At 41.3% G+C, this 24,000-nt stretch overlaps 2 protein-coding genes across 2 annotated transcripts in view; both read right to left on the reverse strand.

Moving 5' to 3' along the window:
- Nucleotides 1–5,508, reverse strand: part of LOC133619240 (uncharacterized) — a 6,216-nt gene extending 708 nt beyond the window's left edge. The window contains exons 1-2 of the mRNA XM_061980181.2: nucleotides 5,221–5,508; nucleotides 1–575 (exon numbers count right to left, since the gene is read on the reverse strand). The exon at nucleotides 1–575 is cut by the window's left edge and continues 708 nt beyond it. Coding sequence (XP_061836165.2) covers nucleotides 1–575; nucleotides 5,221–5,326 — 681 coding nt within the window. The 5' untranslated portion in view covers nucleotides 5,327–5,508. The remainder of the gene's footprint in view (nucleotides 576–5,220) is intronic.
- A 4,232-nt stretch (nucleotides 5,509–9,740) lies between these two features.
- LOC140679661 (uncharacterized) lies at nucleotides 9,741–15,002 on the reverse strand. The gene is made up of 2 exons (XM_072915512.1): nucleotides 14,951–15,002; nucleotides 9,741–10,922 (listed from the first exon to the last, which is right to left on the reverse strand). Exons 1-2 carry the CDS (start codon nucleotides 15,000–15,002, stop codon nucleotides 9,964–9,966), a joined length of 1,011 nt encoding a protein of 336 aa, XP_072771613.1. The 3' UTR covers nucleotides 9,741–9,963.
- Nucleotides 15,003–24,000: the final 8,998 nt, after the last annotated feature.

Raw genomic sequence — 24,000 nt, forward strand, 5'->3', positions numbered from 1 at the left:
CTGCGTAAAGCTTTTACCACAAACTGAACAGCTGAATGGTTTTTCTCCCGTGTGCGTTCTCATGTGTATTACCATGTCTGCATTATGAAGGAATCTTTTACCACAAACTGAGCAAGTAAATGCTTTTTCTCCTGTGTGTCTTCTCATGTGCTTAGTCAAGGTGTTCTTTTTAAAAAAGCTTTTACCACAAACTGAGCAGCTCAAACATTTTTTACTTGTCCTCTCTTGAGAGCATTCAGAGTGTTTGTTGTCAGTGTGAGTCCTCATATCGCCTTCACAGTCTGTATCGCTGCTCAAAGATACTTCAACCTCATCTTCAGCCTCACTATCTGATAGTGGAGCTAAGAGGTTGTCTACTTGTGGTTTCTCTTCATCATCTTCAGTCTTCACACAGACAATAGTCAGTGGCAACTTGGTGAGATCAGTTTCATCCAGTCCTAGAAGACACTCTCCCTCCTGAGTGATCCAGAGTTCCTCCTCTTCCTCTTTAATGTGGGGGGGCTGAGAAGCCTCCTGCTTCAGAGTGGAGCTCCCTCCCTGCAGTTCTTCTGGATGACCAAACAGCTGCTGGACGTCTGCAGGACACAAACAACACAAACACACTTTAGCTTGGACAAAACTGCAAGTCAAAGTATTTACTACGTTTATAATTGTATTAATAAGGAAAACTTGATGTAAAATGTTACAATTATTATGACACATATAGACTAATTCCTTTAGTTTTTGTTTTTTTAAAAACATAAGGACCCTCGAACTTGGAACCCTCAAGTTGCTGGCATGGCCACTCTACCGACCGAGCTTATACCGCCCCATATTTGACATCAATGTAATCCCTGCTGAATACACTAGAATGTGTTGTGTTTTTGTGATGATAATAATGGACATGAGACTTGAGTGATGTTATGGACACTGTTTACTTCCGGTGCCCTGGTCAGTACAGTGAGGCTCTTTGTAGCTCACTATGAAGAATAATAAGTCACGTTGGCATCATAGCTAATTAGATTTAGATTTATTGGTCCTCGTTGGGGAAATTCATTTTCACTGCCGTACATTTAAACAATAGACATTACACATCACAAAACAAAAGTAACAAAAAGACATCATACATGACCAACACATTTACAGGCTTGTCAGACAGGTCGGCCGGGCCTGCTGTTAAGGGCGGCTATAGCTGCAGGGATAAGGCTTTTCCCGAGGCGGGCCCTCCGGAATTTGATAGTTCTGTACCTGTGCCTTGATGGTAGTGGGATGATGTATTGGTGTAGTGGGTGAGTCATATCCTGGACTATTGTGTTTGCCAGTCGAATGATGGACCTGTGGTTTAGATCTGAAAGGTTGGGTGTGGGTAGGCCGATGATTTTAGCTGCTATGTTTGTAATGCGTGTGAGTTTGGTCCGGTTGGTTACAGAAAGCATGGTGAAAAAACATGTGGAACAGTACAGAAGGATGGGTTGACCAATGCTTTGGTACAGTAATAACGGATGGCTGACGGTAGGGCTGGGCGATATATCGATATACTCGATATATCACGTGTTTGTCTCTGTGCGATATAGAAAATGACTATGTCGTGATATTGGAGTATACGTTCTCACGCAGTTTCTTTTAGCTGTGGGCATTACACTATAGGCTCTTCTCACTCTTTCTTGTCTCTCCTTCTCACAGAGACATAAAACAAGCGCACCTTCTTACATACGTCACGTGTGCAACTTCACACGCTCCCGTGGAGCAGACAGGCAGCGACATGGTAACGTTAGCTGTGATGCTAGCGGAGCGGTGCGGGTGGTAATACGAGAGAGAGAAGGTGCGAATCTGGTAACAAATGAAGGAATAATTAATTCCCAAGAAAAACAGCAAGGGTCCATCGTCTGGCGGTGGTTTGGCTTCAAGCGGGAAGATGTCGAACATTTATGCGGCAAAAGTGTTGCTACAAAAAGTAGCACCACCGCTAATGTAGCATCATTTGAAAAGTCACCCGCTAGAGAATGAGGAGTGCTTGAAACTCCGCATGTCAACATCTCCAGCCGGTGCCACACCCACAAAATGCCGAAGCAACCATTTCCACATCAACACCGTATGAAACAAATAGTCAACAGCAGAAGGAGATAACGTCCGCAGGAACCTACCACATAGCGAAGGACATACACTACCGTATTTTCCGCACCATAAGGCGCCCTGGGTTATAAGCCGCGCCTTCAATGAACGGCATATTTCAAAACTTTGTCCACCTATAAGCCGCCCCATGTTGTAAGCCGCATCTAACTGCGCTAAAGGAATGTCAAAAAAACAGTCAAATAGGTCAGTCAAACTTTAATAATATATTAAAACCAGCGTGATGTGGGCGCGCATGGAATCGTATATCAACATGGACGGAGCTGCGTAAAAAAAGCCACCCGGCCTCTTCGCGTAAACTTAAACTTACCTTAACCACTCGCTCATCTTTTCTTCATCCATCCCTTCGAGTTAGCTTTTATGATGACGCCGGCTGGAAAGGTCTCTTTTGGCAAGGTCTTCCTTTTGAATATCACCATGGGTGGAAGTTTCTGGCCATTAGCATGGCAAGCTAGAACCACAGTGAAGGATGACTTCTCATTCCCTGTGGTGCGAATATTCACCGTACGTGCTCCCGTTGTATCCACAGTGCGGTTCACAGGAATATCAGTTGCTGTGAAATAGTAGTCCGTGTGCGGATGGAGAGATTGCGTCTTTTCATGAACCGGATCCCGGTCGCTTAGTAGGAGCCATTTTGTGGTCTTTACAGATGTAAACACACAAAGGAAATGAAATGTACGGTAATATCCGCGCGCTTTTTCTTCTTCTACGCGGGCGGGTGGTTGCTTACAGTAGAAGAAGAAGCGCTTCCTGTTCTATGGGGGCGGGTGCTTACCTTGGCGGTTGCTTGCGTAGAAGAAGAAGCGCTTCCTGTTCTACCGGGAAAAAAGATGGCGGCTGTTTACCGTAGTTGCGAGATCGAAACTTTATGAAAATGAATCGTAATATTAATCCATATATAAAGCGCACCGGGTTATAAGGCGCACTGTCAGCTTTTGAGAAAATGTGTGGTTTTTAGGTGCGCCTTATAGTGCGGAAAATACGGTATTTGATTTCCTATTATGCAGCTCATTTTTATTTGACACTTATTGACATATCTTGTGTGACATCATGCACAAAATTGCACTTTATTTGTTTTAAACTATTGTAGTGGCGTTCTGTACAAAAAGTGCACTTTAATTTAGTGTTGTTTTGATATGTCATCTTAGTGACATCATGCACAAAAGTGCACTAATAGCTTGTTTTAAAATGTCTCTGACAATCTTGCACTTTCTGTTTGGAAATGACATGAATGTTTGTGCCACTGCTTAATAACTGTTTCATAAATACACTTTTGCTAAATTGACTTAGTTGTGGTTTCCCTCTCTGCATGAAAGTTTAAAAGTAGCATATATTAATGCAGTATGAAGAAGAATGTTTTAATGTAGACACATAGAATCATCATACTGCTGTGATTATATGCATCAAGTGTTCATTCAAGGCTAAGGCAAAATATCCACATATATATATGGTGTATCGTGACATGGCCTAAAAATATCCAGATATTAATGAAGGGCCATATCGCCCAGCCCTAGCTGACAGTCTTTGTTGACTTCTTCTTTGAATGTCTGTGGTGTGCTGATCAAAGGTGAGTTTATTGTCCAAGGTTACGCTCAAGTATTTAAAAGTGTCAACTGTTTTAACTAGGGATGTCCGATAATGGCTTTTTGCCGATATCCCGATATTGTCCAACTCTTAATTACTGATACCGATATCAACCGATACCGACATATACAGTCGTGGAATTAACACATTATTATGCCTAATTTGGACAACCAGGTATGGTGAAGATAAGGTCCTTTAAAAAAAAAAAAAAAAAAAATAAGATAAATAAATTTAAAAAAATGTCTTGAAAAAAAAGAAAGTAAAACAATATAAAAACAGTTAGATAGAAACTAGTAATTAATGAAAATTAGTAAAATCAACTGTTAAATGTTAGTACTATTAGTGGACCAGCAGCACGCACAATCATGTGTGCTTATGGACTGTATCCCTTGCAGACTGTATTGATATATATTGATATAATAAATAAATAAACGATAAATGGGTTATAAAGCGCTTTTCTACCTTCAAGGTACTCAAAGCGCTTTGGCAGTATTTCCACATTCACCCATTCACACACACATTCACTCACTGATGGCGGGAGCTGCCATGCAAGGCGCTAACCAGCACCCATCAGGAGCAAGGGGTGAAGTGTCTTGCCCAAGGACACAACGGACGTGACTCGGATGGTAGAAGGTGGGGATTGAACCCCAGTAACCAGCAACACTCCGATTGCTGGAACGGCCACTCTACCAACTTCGCCACGCCGTCCCTATTATACATAATATATAATATATATATATATATATATATATATTTTTTTTTTTTTAAAAACCGATACGATAATATAAAAAAAACGATACATCCATTGCATTCGGTCTCCCCTAGGGGGGGTTACCCACATATGCGGTCCTCTCCAAGGTTTCTCATAGTCATTCACATCGACGTCCCACTGGGGTGAGTTTTTCCTTGCCCTTATGTGGGCTTTGTACCAAGGATGTCGTTGTGGCTTGTGCAGCCCTTTGAGACACTTGTGATTTAGAGCTATATAAATAAACATTGATTGATTGATTGATTGATACCGATAATTTCCGATATTACATTTTAAAGCATTTATCGGCCGATAATATATCGGCAGGCCGATATTATGGGACATCTCTAGTTTTAACTGTTTGTGTGTTTATGATGATGGGGTGCTGAGGTGTGTGTGTGTGTGTGTGTGTGGGGGGGGGGGGGGGGGGGGGGGGTATATTTCTTCTATTTTATTGACATTGATTTCCAGATAACTGGTCTAATAATTAGCCAATCATTGAATTGTATAGAGCAGCCCTTCCCTGCTAACCTCAACAAATGGACTGGCAGTTGAAGTGCCATCCCAGCTCATTTCTAGCCCATGTCTCGGGGGCTTCTAGTTTCTTCATTTGACTTTTGCATTCTTTCATCTCCTCTGATGTGAACTCCACTGCCTTCTTCAAGCTAACAATCATGGCGGCTCTTTCTTTATACATTCTTCAACAAGGTCGGCACTTTTAGACTTTAAGGGCTTGAAATTCAAATAGTTTTCAAATGACAAAACTTCAAGTCACTCACCTTCATCTTTCGTCTTTATCTCCGTTGGTGATTTGCTGGAAGTTGATTCTCTTTCATGTTCTCTTTTAGCGGACGTCGCCATCTTAGCATAGCAGTAGTCGTCCATCTTCTATCACGTCTTCAATCTTCACTTCAGGTAACACTCCATCGCTCCAAACTCAACGTATGTGTCGTGGGCTTTAGAACAAAATGATTTGGAGGTATTTGTAGCTATATTTGAATCCAAAAAGCCATAAGAGGTAAATATGAAACTCCTCCGTCCGCCATCTTGGTCTTTCTGCTTGAGCAACTTCCGGTCTCCACTTGACAGCAGCCTTTTTTTTTTACAAAATAAAAGCATGACAGCCTCAATTAATTTCGACAACTACACTATAAAGATTAAAATAACTTTTATCTATTTTAAACATATATTGTTATTTCATTTACCAACCTCTATAATCTCCAAGTATGAAATGACTTGTTCCTTACCATATTTCAGACATTCCCAGGTATGTTATATTATACATATATATATATATATATATATATATATATATATATATATATATATATATATATATATATATATATATATATATATATATATATATATATATATATTTTTATTTTTTTTTATTTTTTTTAATTGTTTAAGATGAGTATTTTGAATGAGACAAATATTTGAAATATTGCTCAGTAGCGTTGCGTAGCAGACGTCGATGGGAAGCAGTTATGGACAGAACACCTGGTCTGTATTTAGTCAATGAAATTTGAACACAAAAGTTAATATTTACCACCTATTTATTTATCATTTTAGGGTTATCCGAGCTTTCCTTTTAGTCTCAGAGTAATCGCTACTGATGACTCAAGAAACTCAGTACTAGGTGGTGTTTTGTATGTGTTGTGCATTTAGAATATTTTAGATTTATATATTTTATATTTTTACATTCTGCCCCTTGTTTATTTTCATATTATGGTCCTCTTTTTCTATCACGTATGTTTTTGTTTTTACTTAGAAAATGAAGAAATCGTCACAGAGGTATCAGAATTGTCTTTTACAGAATTTAATTTAATAAACCTTTATTTATGAACTGCAACAGTTACAAACAATCGAGAAATAATAATAATCAAAATAAGTACAAAAACAGTACAAAAACTCAATAAAGTAACTAAAATAGGATGCTATATATATATATATATATATATATATATATATATATATATATATATATATATATATATATATATATATATATATATATAAAACAAAGTGCAAAGCCATAGGCTCACACAAGTTGAGTAAATAATTTAAATTTGGAAGGTATCAGAATTGTCGTAAAACGTAAAATGGGAAGTCTCAAACTTACGATATAAATCCAAATATAGCAATAAATACCTCCGCTGTTCGACTTTCCAAAGCCCACAAAATGGAAGTTGAGTTTGTTGCAACTGAGTGTTATGTGAAGTGAAGATTGAAGTGATAGAAGATGGACGACTACTGCTATGCTAAGATGGCGATGTCCGGTAAAAGAGAAACTGAAAGAGAATCAGCGCAGCAGGTTCAAACACTGATGACATCTATTAAACAGACAAAGAAGCAATGAATTAAACAGAAATAATTCAATTTAGCTCAACTGAGGAGAAACGTCTGGGCTGTACTCTTCTTCCACCAGGCTCTGATGAAAGATTGCACGCCTCCTCTTTTTTTTGGACTTTCCCTGATTACATGGCAACAGCTGTTTCTAAAGGAAGGGGGGTCATAAACAGCCGCTGCATTTGGTCACAAAACAGTTCAAAGAAAATGTGCCTGGAGGGGAGTCAGGTCCTCCTTCCTCTCCGCTTTGTAGATCTCGGGAGTCAAGACAAAATCTTCCTGTGGATTACAATACATCAAAGAAACCGACACCTTCATGTCGCTTCCCATCCTACACAGTGGAGTTTTACAAGCCTTTTGATTGGTAAGATCAAAAACAGCTTTTGTCTGCTCGCCGGGAACTCACTGAAACACAAAGTTTTGTGATAACTTAGATACAATTATTCTGAAAGAAAGCCCGCGATTCCCGAATAGGCTGAACAGTTTGAAGTTGGAACGGGTTGAATCGGGTGAAAAACATGGAAGGTAGAGCGTGCCAAAATCTGGAGAAGAAGAAGAAGAAATAGATGGATTTTGGTGTAGAAAACCATATGTGTGAATGTTCTGGAGCATTCACACAATTACATATTGCATCAACTATTATAATGTTCATCCACAAACAAGCAATTGCTCATTGATTCAATACAGTACATTATTTTTTGGTTTCATATATTTGTTGTGTTTATTACATAAAGTGTTTGCATAACATAATCCACCTTGCATGGATGTACAGTATGTCCTCCAACATGTTGCAAACATATCCTTTATTACAAAGCAATACATTTACAGATAAGGTTTGACCAATGAAATATCCCACTTTCAATTCAGCAACACTTCATTTTTCTAATTAAGGCATAATTGCTGACGATGTATCACATAATGAACCAAAATGTTAGTTTTTCCTCAAATAGAGTGCAGCATCCACTTTCCCCCCCCATTTACAGATCCTTGTATATTTTGCATTGCTTGAAATAATACAGAGAACATTTGATGCTGTGTTGAACCAAGAAACATAAAGTTCACATCATTAAAGGGGAACATTATCACCAGACCTATGTAAGCGTCAATATATACCTTGATGTTGCAGAAAAAAGACCATATATTTTTTTAACCGATTTCCGAACTCTAAATGGGTGAATTTGGGTGAATTAAACGCCTTTCTATTATTCGCTCTCGGAGCGATGACGTCACAACGTGAGGTCACATCGGGAAGCAATCCGCCATTTTCTCAAACACATTACAAACACCGAGTCAAATCAGCTCTGTTATTTTCCGTTTTTTCGACTGTTTTCCGTACCTTGGAGACATCATGCCTCGTCGGTGTGTTGTCGGAGGGTGTAACAACACGAACAGGGACGGATTCAAGTTGCACCAGTGGCCCAAAGATGCCAAAGTGGCAAGAAATTGGACGTTTGTTCCGCACACTTTACCGACGAAAGCTATGCTACGACAGAGATGGCAAGAATGTGTGGATATCCTGCGACACTCAAAGCAGATGCATTTCCAACCATAAAGTCAAAGAAATCTGCCGCCAGACCCCCATTGAATCTGCCGGAGTGTGTGAGCAATTCAGGGACAAAGGACCTCGGTAGCACGGCAAGCAATGGCGGCAGTTTGTTCCCGCAGACGAGCGAGCTAAACCCCCCTGGATGTCTTGGCTCACACCGTCCCAAGATGATCAAGAGAAGAATATCGACCCTAGCTTCCCTGGCCTGCTGACATGAGGGTATGTCTACAGAATATATTAATTGATGAAAATTGGGCTGTCTGCACTCTCAAAGTGCATGTTGTTGCCAAATGTATTTCATATGCTGTAAACCTAGTTCATAGTTGTTAGTTTCCTTTAATGCCAAACAAACGCATACCAATCGTTGGTTAGAAGGCGATCGCCAAAATCTCCTGTGTCGCTGGCTGTCGTGTCGTTTTCGTCTGTTTCACTTGCATACGGTTCAAACCGATATGGCTCAATGCTTCAGTGTCTTCTTCAATTTCGTTTTTGCTACCTGCCTCCACACTACAACCATCCGTTTCAATACATGCGTAATCTGTTGAATCGCTTAAGCCGCTGAAATCCGAGTCTGAATCCGAGTTAATGTCGCTATACCTTGCTGTTCTATCCGCCATGTTTGTTTGTATTGGCATCACTATGTGACGTCACAGGAAAATGGACGGGTGTATATAACGATGGTTAAAATCAGGCACTTTGAAGCTTTTTTTAGGGATATTGCGTGATGAGTAAAATTTTGAAAAAAACTTCGGAAAAAAAAAATAAGCCACCGGGAACTGATTTTTAATGGTTTTAACCCTTCTGAAATTGTGATAATGTTCCCCTTTAAAACGGCAGACTCCAATCATAGATGACAGCAAAAATATTTCACTTGCAATAGGAAGTCAACTATTAATACTGAACGTGTTATATTTTATAGGCAAATGACCTGAGAACATACGACACCCATCAACGTCCATCAAATATGTTACTTATCCATGCACAAATAAGTACAACTTTGTCTTTCATGGATTATTATAGAATTCATGTACCATCCAGATGTAAAGAAATAAAGTGCCGCCATACCTTTGTACTTCTACTCCTTGCGAGTGTATAAGGAAGTGTGCTTGACCAGATGTTGAATCTTTTAAATGTTGTGACAATTATTTATTTCTCGAGAATGTATGAACCCACTCCACACGTTCACATATTCTTTTGATAAGTGGCTCGTATTTACACCATGGAACCTTTAAGATATGCTCACACCTGCACTGCTGGAAGTAAATAAACAATAACCATATCGAATGTCTGGGATGTCAGCAATTTCAGAGAGCATCTACACAACAACTAAAAACAATTGTTTTACACCAGTTTGTGTCATTATTTGTTGAGTCAAAATTTGTATAAAAAAACAAAACAAAAACAGTATAAACTAAACATTTTTTGAATCCACTGTATATTTTCATAAACCCAAAATACCCATTTGAGTACAGCTTTGCCACAAACTTAACAGCTGACTGGTTTTACTTCTGTATGTGTTCTTTTGTGTCATCATGAAGCAATATTTTAATGCAAACTGAACAACTTCATCGTGTGTAGAGTCCAACCTGTTCTGGAACAAAAGCTTTTCCCGCAATCTGGGCAATTAAATGGTTTTTCTCTCGTGTGCCTTCTTGTGTTGCGTCAAATTGCACTTTTTAGTGAAGCTTTTACCACAATCTGAACAATGAAATGGTTTTTCGCCTGTGTGTGTTTTCATGTGTTCGGTCAAGTGAGTCTTTTTAGTGCATCTTTTGCCACAAACTGAACAACTAAATGGTTTTTCCCCAGTGTGTGTTTTCATGTGTTCTGTCAAGTGGCTTTTTTGAATAAAGGTTTTACCACAAACTGAACAAACAAATGGTTTTTCGCCTGTGTGTGTTTTCATGTGTTCGGTCAAGTGGCTTTTGTTATTGCATCTTTTGCCACAAACTGAACAACTAAATTTTTTTTCTCCCGTGTGTGTTCTCGCGTGTTCCATCAAATGGGCACTCTGAGTGAAGTTTTTACCACAAACTGAACAATTAAAAGGTTTTTCTCCTGTGTGCGTTCTCATGTGGTTTGTAAAATTGCCCTTGTGCGTAAAGATTTTCGCACAAACTGAACAATTAAAGGTTTTTTCTCCTGCGTGTGTTCTCATGTGGTTTGTAAAATTGCCCATGTGCGTAAAGAGTTTCGCACAAACTGAGCAGCTTAAACGTTTATTAGCGGTCTTCTTTGTAGAGCATTCAGAGTGTTTGTTGTCAGTGTGAGTCCTCACATCACCTTCACAGTCTGTATCGCTGCTCAACGTTACTTCAACCTCGTCTTCAGCCTCACTATCTGATAGTGGAGATAAGAGTTGTGGTTTCTCTTCATCATCTTCAGTCTTCACAGAGAGAATACTCAGTGGAAACTTGGTGTAATCAGCTTCCTCTCGTCCTAGAAGACACTCTCCCTCCCGAGTGATGCAGAGTTCCTCCTCTTCCTTTTTAAAGTGGGGGGGCTGAGAAACCTCGTGCTTAAAAATAGCGCTCCCCCCTGACAGAGGAAGTTCTTCTGGATGACCAATCAGCTGCTGGACATCTGTGGGACACAAACAACAAAAACACACTTTAGTTCAGACATGATCCATGAGATGTTTCTCCTTGAACTTTCCACACACTTCCTTCTATGTACCGTATTTTCCGCACTATTAGCCGCACCTAAAAACCACAAATTTACTCAAAAGCTGACAGTGCGGCTTTTAACCCGGTGCGCTTTATATATGGATTAATATTAAGATTCATTTTCATAAAGTTTCGGTCTCGCAACTACGGTAAACAGCTGCCATCTTTTTTCCCCGTAGAAGAGGAAGTGCTTCTTCTTCTACGCAAGCAACCGCCAAGGTAAGCACCCGCCCCCATAGAACAGGAAGCGCTTCTTCTTCTACTGTAAGCAACCACCCGCCCACGTAGAAGAAGAAAAAGCGCGCGGATATTACCGTACGTTTCATTTCCTTTGTGTGTTTACATCTGTAAAGACCACAAAATGGCTCCTACTAAGCGACAGGGATCTGGTTCATGAAAAGACGCAATCTCTCCATCCGCACACGGATTACTATTTCACAGCAACTGCCTAAAGACTTTCAAGAAAAGTTGGCTACTTTCCGTGCATATTGTAAAAACAAGATAGCTGAAAAAAAGATCCGGCCAGAGAACATTATCAACATGGACGAGGTTCCACTGACTTTTGATATTCCTGTGAACCGCACTGTGGATACAACGGGAGCACGTACGGTGAATATTCGCACCACAGGGAATGAGAAGTCATCCTTCACTGTGGTTCTAGCTTGCCATGCTAATGGCCAGAAACTTCCACCCATGGTGATATTCAAAAGGAAGACCTTGCCAAAAGAGACCTTTCCAGCCGGCGTCATCATAAAAGCTAACTCAAAGGGATGGATGAATAAAAGATGAGCGAGTGGTTAAGGTAAGTTTAAGTTTACGCGAAGAGGCCGGGTGGCTTTTTTCACACAGCTCCGTCCATGTTGATATACGATTCCATGCGCGCCCACATCACGCTGGTTTTAATATATTATTAAAGTTTGACTGACCTATTTGACTGTTTTTTTGACATTCCTTTAGCGCAGTTAGATGCGGCTTACAACACGGGGCGGCTTATAGGTGGACAAAGTTTTGAAATATGCCGTTCATTGAAGGCGCGGCTTATAACCCAGGGCGCCTTATGGTGCGGAAAATACGGTACTGTATGTGTGTGTAGTGTTTCATGGACATTCATTTAGTGCCTTGCCAGAATGACGGATCAATGTTTACATGACTTAGCTAATCTTCTTTACCTCTAGTTCTCTGTCTGTTGATGTTGGCGTGTGGCCCCCACTAATCTTGAAGGTTTTCCTTTTTACATATTCTGTGAATTGATGTTGTATGTTGGAGCCAAATATCCTTATTTGTTTATATTGTTTTTATTGTATTTTCTCTAATTGATTGCTGGCCTCAGCTCATGTTGATTGCTCCGCCCACTTCCTGTTAAAGGGGAACATTATCACAATTTCAGAAGGGTTAAAACCATTAAAAATCAGTTCCCAGTGGCTTATTTTATTTTTCGAAGTTTTTTTCAAAATTGTACCCATCACGCAATATCCCTAAAAAAAGCTTCAAAGTGCCTGATTTTAACCACCCGTCCATTTTCCTGTGACGTCACATAGTGAAGCCAACACAAACAAACATGGCGCATAGAACAGCAAGCTATAGCGACATTAGCTCGGATTCAGACTCGGATTTCAGCGGCTTAAGCGATTCAACAGATTACGCATGTATTGAAACGGATGGTTGTAGTGTGGAGGCAGGTAGCGAAAACGGATGGTTGTTGTCAGGCTTGTCCCTGACAGTTTGACTGTGTTTTAGTTTTTCCTCTGCGTTTGTCTTAGTTTTCTGTCAGCGCTTTTTATTTTGTCTTCTATTCCTGATTGTCTCCCTGAGTGCTGCTTCCCCTCAGCTGTGGCTGATTGGCACCTGGCCACACCTGGTGTCAATCAGCCAGCTGCTATTTAAACCCTCCAGTCAGTGTTGGATTATTATCATTGTCATTGTCATTACTACCTGTCTTGACACTTGTCGTTGTAGCTCTGTCCACTTTTGTTTCACTCTGCTCATGTCCTAGTTCCTTCGTGTCACAGTAAGTGTTTTTGTTTCTTGTCCAAAGTTAGCCTCTGTGCTATTTTAGTTCATAGCCAAGTTTGTTCTCCGCCTTGTGCGCGCCTTTTGTTGTTACCCTATTGTTTGTTGTTTTGCCTTAGTGTTTAATTAAATCATGTTTTCTCATACAATGCCTTCCGCCTTCTCTGCATCTTGGGGTTCGGCACCTACAAACTCTGACAGTTGTAGTGGGGAGGCAGGTAGCGAAAACGAAATTGAAGAAGAAACTGAAGCTATTGAGCCATATCGGTTTGAACCGTATGCAAGCGAAACCGACGAAAACGACACGACAGCCAGCGACACGGGAGAAAGCGAGGACGAATTTGGCGATCGCCTTCTAACCAACGATTGGTATGTGTTTGTTTTTAAGTGTTGTAATGTTTTTTCCACAATTTCAGCACTCAGGTTAACCATACATAAATAGACACAAAATACTGCATTACACAAGACTACCCGAATGTACTCGAATGATTGAAAAAAATAAATGTTTTTAAGCTAAATTATTGGTGAACACAGTTTATGTAGAATCATTTACGTAAAACCGCGAGTAATGAATAAAGTTTTCATCAATTAATATATTCTGTAGACATACCCTCATCCGCTCTCTTTTCTTGAAAGCTGGTCTGTCCAGTTTCGGAGTTGGTTTACGGCATATGAAATAAATTTGGCAACAACATGCACTTTGAGAGTGCAGACAGCCCAATTTTCATCAATTAATATATTCTGTAGACATACCCTCATGTCAGCAGGCCAGGGAAGCTAGGGTCGATATTCTTCTCTTGATCATCTTCGGTGGCATAAGGGACGGTGTGAGCCAAGACATCCAGGGGGTTTAGCTCGCTCGTCTGCGGGAACAAACTGCCGCCATTGCTTGCCGTGCTACCGAGGTCCTTTGTCCCTGAATTGCTCACACACTCCGGCAGATTCAATGGGGGTCTGGCGGCAGATTTCTTTGACTTTATGGTTGGAAATGCATCTGCTTTGAGTGTCGCAGGATATCCACACATTCTTGCCATCTCTGTCGTAGCATAGCTTTCGTCGGTAAAGTGTGCGGAACAAACGACTGACCATTTCGTCGGTTTTCCCCACACCCTCGTATTTTGAACAAATTTCGTCCAATTTCTTGCCACTTTGGCATCTTTGGGCCACTGGTGCAACTTGAATCCGTCCCTGTTCGTGTTGTTACACCCTCCGACAACACACCGACGAGGCATGATGTCTCCAAGGTACGGAAAACAGTCGAAAAAACGGAAAATAACAGAGCTGTTTTGACCCGGTGTTTGAGAAAATGGCGGATTGCTTCCTGATGTGACGTCATCGCTCTGAGAGCGAATATTAGAAAGGCGTTTAATTCGCCAAAATTCACCCATTTAGAGTTCGGAAATCGGTTAAAAAAATATATGGTCTTTTTTCTGCAACATCAAGGTATATATTGACGCTTACATAGGTCTGGTGATAATGTTCCCCTTTAAGAAGCAAGAAGTGTTGACAGGGAGGGGACTGTTGCTATGGTGCGGTTACCATGGTAGCCTCCTTAAATTGGGTTCAGGTGTGAGCATGGGCAGGGCCATTGGAGGACAAACAGTTTTCGAACGTGTAGTGTCATGTGGTGTAGTGTCTTGTCGTGCCGTGACAATGCTGTGATAATGTGCCATTCAAGGTCAGCATACTTGATGTTGTATAACCTACATTTGATTTAATTCAAATAGCTTGGAATAAACGGATTGTCATATCCAAACACATTTCTACAGTACTGGACATTCTATCATTTACACGCGTCAAACTGGTCAACACAGTATCAGCCTCGGTATCAGCCCAAAGGTAAGGGCTGGACATTGTATATTTACCTTTTATTGGAGACTTACATCAGGGGGCTCTCTGAACCACAGCCACCATCCTGGCCCCTCTCCTGCTCACGTGCTTGCCTTTTAGGCCGCATGACCGTGGGTTCGATTCTCAGCAGCGCCATTAGTATGTAATGTCAGTAGAGATGTCCGATAATGGCTTTTTTGCTGATATCCGATATTCTGATATTGTCCAACTCATCAATATATACCTTGATGTTGCAGAAAAAAGACCATATATTTTTCCGAACTCTAAATGGTTGAATTTTGGCGAATTAAACGCCTTTCTATTATTCGCTCTCGGAGCGATGACGTCACAATGTGACGTCACATCGGGAAGCAATCCGCCATTTTCTCAAACACATTACAAACAACAAACAACATCTCCGGGTTGGGGAGCAGACCCTGCCCCAAGTGGAGAAAATTCAAGTACCTCGGAGTCTTGTTCACGAGTGAGGGAAGAGTGGATGGTGAGATCGACAGGCGGATCGGTGCGGCATCTTCAGTAATGCGGACGCTGTATCGATCCGTTGTGGTGAAGAAGGAGCTGAGCCGGAAGGCAAAGCTCTCGATTTACCGGTCGATCTACGTTCCCATCCTCACCTATGGTCATGAGCTTTGGGTTATGACCGAAAGGACAAGATCACGGGTACAAGCGGCCCAAATGAGTTTCCTCCGCCGGGTGGCGGGTCTCTCCCTTAGAGATAGGGTGAGAAGCTCTGTCATCCGGGGGGAGCTCAAAGTAAAGCCGCTGCTCCTCCACATGGAGAGGAGCCAGATGAGGTGGTTCGGGCATCTGGTCAGGATGCCACCCGATCGCCTCCCTCGGGAGGTGTTTAGGGCACGTCCGACCGGTAGGAGGCCACGGGGAAGACCCAGGACACGTTGGGAAGACTATGTCTCCCGGCTGGCCTGGGAACGCCTCGGAATCCCCCGGGAGGAGCTGGACGAAGTGGCTGGGGAGAGGGAAGTCTGGGCTTCCCTGCTTAGGCTGCTGCCCCCGCGACCCGACCTCGGATAAGTGGAAGAAGATGGATGGATGGATGGATGGCATTACAAACACCGAGTCAAATCAGCTCTGTTATTTTCCGTTTTTTTCGACTGTTTTCCGTACCTTGGAGACATCATGCCTCGTCGGTGTGTTGTCGGAGGGTGTAACAACACGAACAGGGACGGATTCAAGTTGCACCAGTGGCCCAAAGATGCCAAAGTGGCAAGAAATTGGACGTTTGTTCCGCACACTTTACCGACGAAAGCTATGCTACGACAGAGATGGCAAGAATGTGTGGATATCCTGCGACACTCAAAGCAGATGCATTTCCAACGATAAAGTCAAAGAAATCTGCCGCCAGACCCCCAGGAAAAGAGAGCGGATGAGGGTATGTCTACAGAATGTATTAATTGATGACAATTGGGCTGTCTGCACTCTCAAAGTGCATGTTGTTGCTAAATGTATTTCATATGCTGTAAACCTAGTTCATAGTTGTTAGTTTCCTTTAATGCCAAACAAACACAAACCAATCGTTGGTTAGAAGGCGATCGCCGAATTCGTCCTCGCTTTCTCCCGTGTCGCTGGCTGTCGTGTCGTTTTCGCTTGCATACGGTTCAAACCGATATGGCTCAATAGCTTCAGTTTCTTCTTCAATTTGGTTTTCGCTACCTGCCTCCACACTACAACCATCCGTTTCAATACATGCGTAATCTGTTGAATCGCTTAAGCCGCTGAAATCCGAGTCTGAATCCGAGCTAATGTCGCTATAGCTTGCTGTTCTAACCGCCATGTTTGTTTGTATTGGCATCACTATGTGACGTCACAGGAAAATGGACGGGTGTATATAACGATGGTTAAAATCAGGCACTTTGAAGCTTTTTTTAAGGATATTGCGTGATGGGTAAAATTTTGAAAAAAACTTCGAAAAATAAAATAAGCCACTGGGAACTGATTTTTAATGGTTTTAACCCTTCTGAAATTGTGATAATGTTCCCCTTTAATTACCGATACCGATATCAACCGATACCGATATATAAAGTTGTGGAATTAACACATTATTATGCCTAATTTTGTTGTGATGCCCCGCTGGATGCATGAAACAATGTAACAAGGTTTTCCAAAATAAATCAACTCAAGTTATGGAAAAAAAGTGCCAACATGGCACTGCCATATTTATTATTAAAGTCACAAAATGCATAATTTTTTTTAACATGCCTCAAAACAGCAGCTTGGAATTTGGGACATGCTATGTCTGAGAGAACATGAGGAGGTTGAGGTGGGCGGGGTTGAGGTGGGAGGGTAGGAGGTAGCGGAGGTTGTATATTGTAGCGTCCCGGAAGAGTTAGTGCTGCAAGGGGTTCTGGGTGTTGTTTTGTTGTGTTTATGTTGTGTTTATGTTGTGTTACGGTGCGGATGTTCTCCCGAAATGTGTTTGTCATTCTTGTTTGGTGTGGGTTCACAGTGTGGCGCATATTTGTAACAGTATTATAGTTGTTTATACGGCCACCCTCAGTGTGACCTGTATGGCTGTTGACCAGGCATGCATTGCATTCACTTGTGTGTGTGAAAAGCCGTAGATATTAAGTGATTGGGCCGGCACGCAAAGGCAGTGCCTTTCAGGTTTATTGGCGCTCTGTACTTCTCCCTACGTCCGTGTACACAGCGGCCTTTTAAAAAGTCATACATTTTACTTTTTGAAACCGATACTGATAATTTCCGATATTACATTTTAAAGCATTTATCGGCCGATAATATATCGGCAGTCGGATATTATCGGACATCCCTAAATGTCAGCAATTGTCTTACAAGAATACTCAGCAGGCTTCTATAATAAAGCTACAGACTGACAGTTTAATGCATAAATATGTGGTCTCCCTGAGCCACCCTGGAGAAAAAAGGTCCGAACACGCCACTAATGTGGGACGGCGTGGCGAGGTTGGGAGAGTGGCCGTGCCAGCAACCTGAGGGTTCCTGGTTCAATCCCCACCTTTCTACCAACTTTGTTACGATCCGTTGTGCAAGACACTTCACCCTTGCTCCTGATGGGTGGTGTTTCGGGCCTTGCATGGCAGCTCCCGCCATCAGTGTGTGAATGTGGAAATAGTGTCAAAGTGCTTTGACTACCGGTACCTTGAAGGTAGAAAAGCGCTATACAAGTGCTGGGTTCGCATATTGTGTGTACTTATATCACATAATAATAAAATAATAAACGGGAGTCATTAGAGCAGGTCTTGTCTCCACCACTTCTTTAATGTTATCCTCACACACCTTCTTCAACAACCCACACTTATAGACCTCTTATGTCACAGCCCTACGGCAACTCTGGAGGGACAAAACTCCTCCTCCTTACCTCACATTCTCTGGTAACTTGGGACACCCTGAACTGTTTGTTACACAAGTATAACCCATTTACCATAATGTCAACTCCACTGCCTTCTTTAAAGGGGAACATTATCACCAGACCTATGTAAGCGTCAATATATACCTTGATGTTGCAGAAAAAAGACCTTTTTTTTTTTAACCGATTTCCGAACTCTAAATGGGTGAATTTTGGCGAATTAAACGCCTTTCTATTATTCGCTCTCAGAGCGATGACGTCACATCAGGAAGCAATCCGCCATTTTCTCAAACACCGGGTCAAAACAGCTCTGTTATTTTCCGTTTTTTCGACTGTTTTCCGTACCTTGGAGACATCATGCGTCGTCGGTGTGTTGTCGGAGGGTGTAACAACACGAACAGGGACGGATTCAAGTTGCACCAGTGGCCCAAAGATGCCAAAGTGGCAAGAAATTGGACGTTTGTTCCGCACACTTTACCGACGAAAGCTATGCTACGACAGAGATGGCAAGAATGTGTGGATATCCTGCGACACTCAAAGCAGATGCATTTCCAACCATAAAGTCAAAGAAATCTGCCGCCAGACCCCCTTTGAATCTGCCGGAGTGTGTGAGCAATTCAGGGACAAAGGACCTCGGTAGCACGGCAAGCAATGGCGGCAGTTTGTTCCCGCAGACGAGCGAGCTAAACCCCCTGGATGTCTTGGCTCACACTATCCCTTATGCCACCGAAGATGATCAAGAGAAGAATATCGACCCTAGCTTCCCTGGCCTGCTGACATCAACTCCAAAACTGGACAGATCAGCTTTCAGGAAAAGAGCGCAGATGAGGGTATGTCTACAGAATATATTAATTGATGAAAATTGGGCTGTCTGCACTCTCAAAGTGCATGTTGTTGCCAAATGTATTTCATATGCTGTAAACCTAGTTCATAGTTGTTAGTTTCCTTTAATGCCAAACAAACACATACCAATCGTTGGTTAGAAGGCGATCGCCGAATTCGTCCTCGCTTTCTCCCGTGTCGCTGGCTGTCGTGTCGTTTTCGTCGGTTTCGCTTGCATGCGGTTCAAACCGATATGGCTCAATAGCTTCAGTTTCTTCTTCAATTTCGTTTTCGCTACCTGCCTCCACACTACAACCATCCGTTTCAATACATGCGTAATCTGTTGAATCGCTTAAGCCGCTGAAATCCGAGTCTGAATCCGAGCTAATGTCGCTATAGCTTGCTGTTCTTTCCGCCATGTTTGTTTGTGTTGGCTTCACTATGTGACGTCACAGGAAAATGGACGGGTGTATATAACGATGGTTAAAATCAGGCACTTTGTAGCTTTTTTTAGGGATATTGCGTGATGGGTAAAATTTTGAAAAAAATTTCGAAAAATAAAATAAGCCACTGGGAACTGATTTTTAATGGTTTTAACCATTCTGAAATTGTGATAAGGTTCCCCTTTAAGCTAACAATCATGGCGGCTCTTTCTTTACATTCTTCAACAAGGTCGGCTCATTTCGTCTTTAAGGGCTTGAAATAGCTTTCCAATGACAAAACTTCAAGTCACTCACCTTCATCTTTCGTCTTTATCTCCGTTGGTGATTTGCTGGAAGTTGATTCTCTTTCATGTTCTCTTTTAGCGGACGTCGCCATCTTAGCATAGCAGTAGTCGTCCATCTTCTATCACGTCTTCAATATTCACTTTAGATATCGCTCCAAACTCAACTTTTATTCCAAAAAAAATGAATGTTTGAGAATCCATATTGCGTCAATTTTAAACACAGCCGTTTAGTCCGCCATCTTGGTCGCCACGGAAGTCTTTGAGCTTCTCGATGTGTTTGCGCATGCGCCGAAAGTCAACCACTTCCGGTCCCAACCCTTCTTTTCCTTCTGTTGATAACTGTTTTTTTTTAAATGTTTGTTCTGCCCAGCATGTTTTTTTATTTGAATTAGACAATTTGACTACACGTGCGTGTTTTATTGTGACAGTGTTTGTGGAAGTTGCAATGCATGATGGGAAAGGAATCCTGCAGTCTGGTAGAGTGCCTCTGAACATAGTCCTCGTGTCTTTTTTAGCCTTCATAAACTTTAGAAAGCAATGGCTGTAAGTAAATAAGTTGTTAAGTTGAAATATCGTCTAACTTTTAAGTGCGTTGTGTGCATAATAGAGATTGTTTTTGTGACTTTATTAATAACCGCTGCCAGTGTATGTGAAATGCGAAACGTGTTAACGTGCGTTTGTCGCCATCTAGTGGTTTTATGGAGTACTACAATATACCTGTTGTTTTTTTTTAGATTAATTTGTACATATACATACTACATTTTTAAACCGTCTGGACCACAGATGCATTGTAATAAAATGTAATCGTAGATTAACATCATTACTTTCACAGAAACATTAACAGTAAATACATTTGCAGTAATTTACTGTAATTTATTTATTTTTTAATTTTAATAGACTGTAGCACTTTGAGGTTGTTTGCTCAATGGAAAGTACTTTTTACTAATAAAATCTACTATAAAAAAATCTATTATTACTGCATAGCTGTGATTTGTACAGGTAATGACAATAAAGGCACAACTATATGCTGTAACTCCATAATTGTGATTTTGATAGTTAATTCTTCTAGTTTTAACAGAATACTCCCTCCTACTGTACAATAGTGGGGAACATCCTAAGAGATAAATCAGTTTAAATGTACAGTAATTTGTTGTAATATTACAAAAGACTGAGTACAGTATTTTACTGTACTGTGAAATATAGGCGTATCGGAACTTTTACAGTCATTTGTTTACAAATGTTGATTACAATATTTTACTGTGGAAAAAAATACCGTTAAATGCTGTGAAATCCTGCTTTTTTTTCTTATTTTTTTTTTTTACAGCGAAGGCAATAACAAAAATGACCATGAGAAAACTTGCAAGATGTCAGGGAGACAACTGGGTGAAAAAACAGATTCTTAGTCTAGCTGGAGCAGATTAATAAGAAACAAACACAACACAAAGAAGGAAGCAGCATGTCACGGCTGATCACAATCACTTTAAATACCAAAGACAAAAACATAACATAAAAAGGGTAAAAGAATGTAAAATATGACAATAATTCAGGTCACATGTTTTCTTCTCCAAGTTCAAGATCTAAAGAGAAAAGTGAAGCGTGTTCAAGCAGACTTTGTGTAGACCAAAGGAGAATAATTCTTCTGAAGCCGACTTCACAAACTAGTAACAACTCTGGTCTCCTCTTTGCTAAAGTAAACAGTTGAATAACAATCCTCCGGTTTCACTTCCTTTAGAATGGCCTTGCGATGAGGTGGCGACTCCTCCAGGGTGTACCCCGCCTTAGTTAGGTTAGATTGATACTTTTTTTTAAATTATCAACTGTTTTTTGTGGTTTTTGTTGTCGTTTACGAACTCAGGAAATAAGTCCCTGGACACAGGATGTCCATTGTGTGGTGTTCGGGTCTGTGGGACCCGTTTTCATTTTTTGATAAAAGAAAAATGATAGAATTAATTAATTTTTCAAACTGAGACTCACTGACTTTGGCTCATTCACACACAGCAGGCCTAGACAGGAGGAGGACAGAGTGTAGGTACACAGAACATCAGAGGGTCAAATGTGCGAGAAAATGAGAGCAGACAGTGTTGACAAACAATGTTGCAACCTTGTGTGGGAACCGCAGGTGCAGAAACACAAAAGAAGAATCCCTGTGGGATGCAGAAACTGGCAGAGAAATTTTCCATGCAACGTTCATATTGTTGTTACTTAGCCAGCGTTTGGGGGTCTGATGGACCCGTTGCATTTTGTGGCTTTTAATGCCTCACAATCAAACACTTTTATGTTCAAATACTGAACAGATATTTATTGGGATAAGGTAAAAATCTGTTTAGTATTTTAACACAAAAGTGTCAAGGCTTGGTCCTGGGTGTTTGCTTTTCCGGGATGCAACGGAAGGTTGGCTCGGGCGAGACGGGAATGTGAGTACATGATTTATTTAGTATATCAAAAAAAAGTACAAACGAAAAGCGCGCACAGTGGCGGAGAACAAACTATGAAACCAAAAGACTATAGCAAAAAAGTACAAACGAAAAGCGCGCACAATGGCGGAGAACAAACTATGAAACCCAAAAAGACTATAAATATGGAACAAAAACTTACTTTGGCATGGACAAAAAGGAGCAGCGTGAGCGATGGACATGAAAAAAAGAGTCAGAAATTTGCAGAGCATAAATGTGGGGATGTCACCAGCAAGACAAACTGAAAAACAATGAACTTAAATACTACAGACATGATTAACGAAAACAGGTGCGTGACTCAAAACGTGAAACAGGTGCGTGACGTGACAGGTGAAAACTAATGGGTTGCTATGGTGACAAACAAGAGTGCACAATGAGTCCAAACGTGAAACAGGTGAAACTAATGGGTAATCATGGAAACAAGACAAGGTAGTGAAAAGCCAGAAACTAAAGAGTCCATTAACTAAACAAAACATGACTAAGACAAAACATGATTACACAGACATGACAAAAAGTGTTTGAATGTGAGGCATTAAAAGCCACAAAATGCAACGGGTCCATCAGACCCACAAACGCTGGCTGAGTAACAACAATATGAACATTGCACAAGGGTTAAGGGCAAAATTAAAGTTAAAGTACCAATTATTGTCACACACACACTAGGTGTGGTGAAATGTGTCCTCTGCATTTGACCCATCCTCTTGTTCACCCCCTGGGAGGTGAGGGGAGCAGTGGGCAGCAGCGGTGGCCACGCCCGGGAATCATTTTTGGTGATTCAACCCCCCCAATCCCAACCCTTGATGCTGAGTGCCAAGCAGGGAGGTAATGGCTCCCATTTTTATAGTCTTTGGTATGACTCGGCCGGGGTTTGAACTCACAACCTACCCATCTCAGGGCGGACGCTCTAACCACTAGGCCACTGAGTAGGTGGCCTAGTGGATAAATAAAGGATTTGTTTTTGTCTGATCATAATGGTAATTAAAAAAATAATCTTTCAATATGTTTGAATATTCCAAGTAGTATCTGCATCGGAACAACCAGTGATGTCCATGTAACTACTTGGTATTGGATCCACACCCAAATGTGTAGTGTGTGGTTGTGGAGGGGGGCGTGGCCTGAGGGTCTGTCGCGGAACGGGGTGTGTCAGGATCAGTTTTAAAGACAGCAACAGGTGCATCGATGGCCCAGGTGGGCCTTGTTATCTAATCACCTGTCGCCTTTATTAGCAGCAGCCGTGATGAGACGAGTAGTTGGAGTTGGGGGTGCTGCTGAGAGACACAGATGCAGAAAAGACACTTTGCTGAAAAGCAAAAGACTTTGCACGATTTGAGGAAAATAAAACAGTGTTATACCCAGAATTCTGGCCAAAATTATATTTCACCTGCGTTAATTTCCTGTCTGTTTCAGTGCGGGTCAAACTTATAACATAAGCAGTGATGGGCAGCGGCAAGCTACAGAGAAGCACACGCGTCTTTCCATTTTCTGTGCGTTCTAAATAGTCTAAAACTTCTAGCTTGGGGCGGCTAGCAATGCAGGTAATGGCGATTCATCTAGTCCACCTATAAATCGGCGCGGCTGGGATGGTAGAGCGGCCGTACCAGAGGGTTGCAGGTTCGATCCCAGATCAAATTCATAATATGTAGTAATTACAGTATTTTGGTAACCTTCTATCAGCAATTTATTTCCTCGTTAGAATAATTATGTGTAAGTTATCACACAACTCTTATGCTTAAAGGGGAACATTATCACCAGACCTATGTAAGCGTCAATATATACCTTGATGTTGCAGAAA

Source organism: Nerophis lumbriciformis, linkage group LG20, assembly GCF_033978685.3.
Source record: "Nerophis lumbriciformis linkage group LG20, RoL_Nlum_v2.1, whole genome shotgun sequence".
Lineage (NCBI taxonomy): Eukaryota > Metazoa > Chordata > Actinopteri > Syngnathiformes > Syngnathidae > Nerophis > Nerophis lumbriciformis.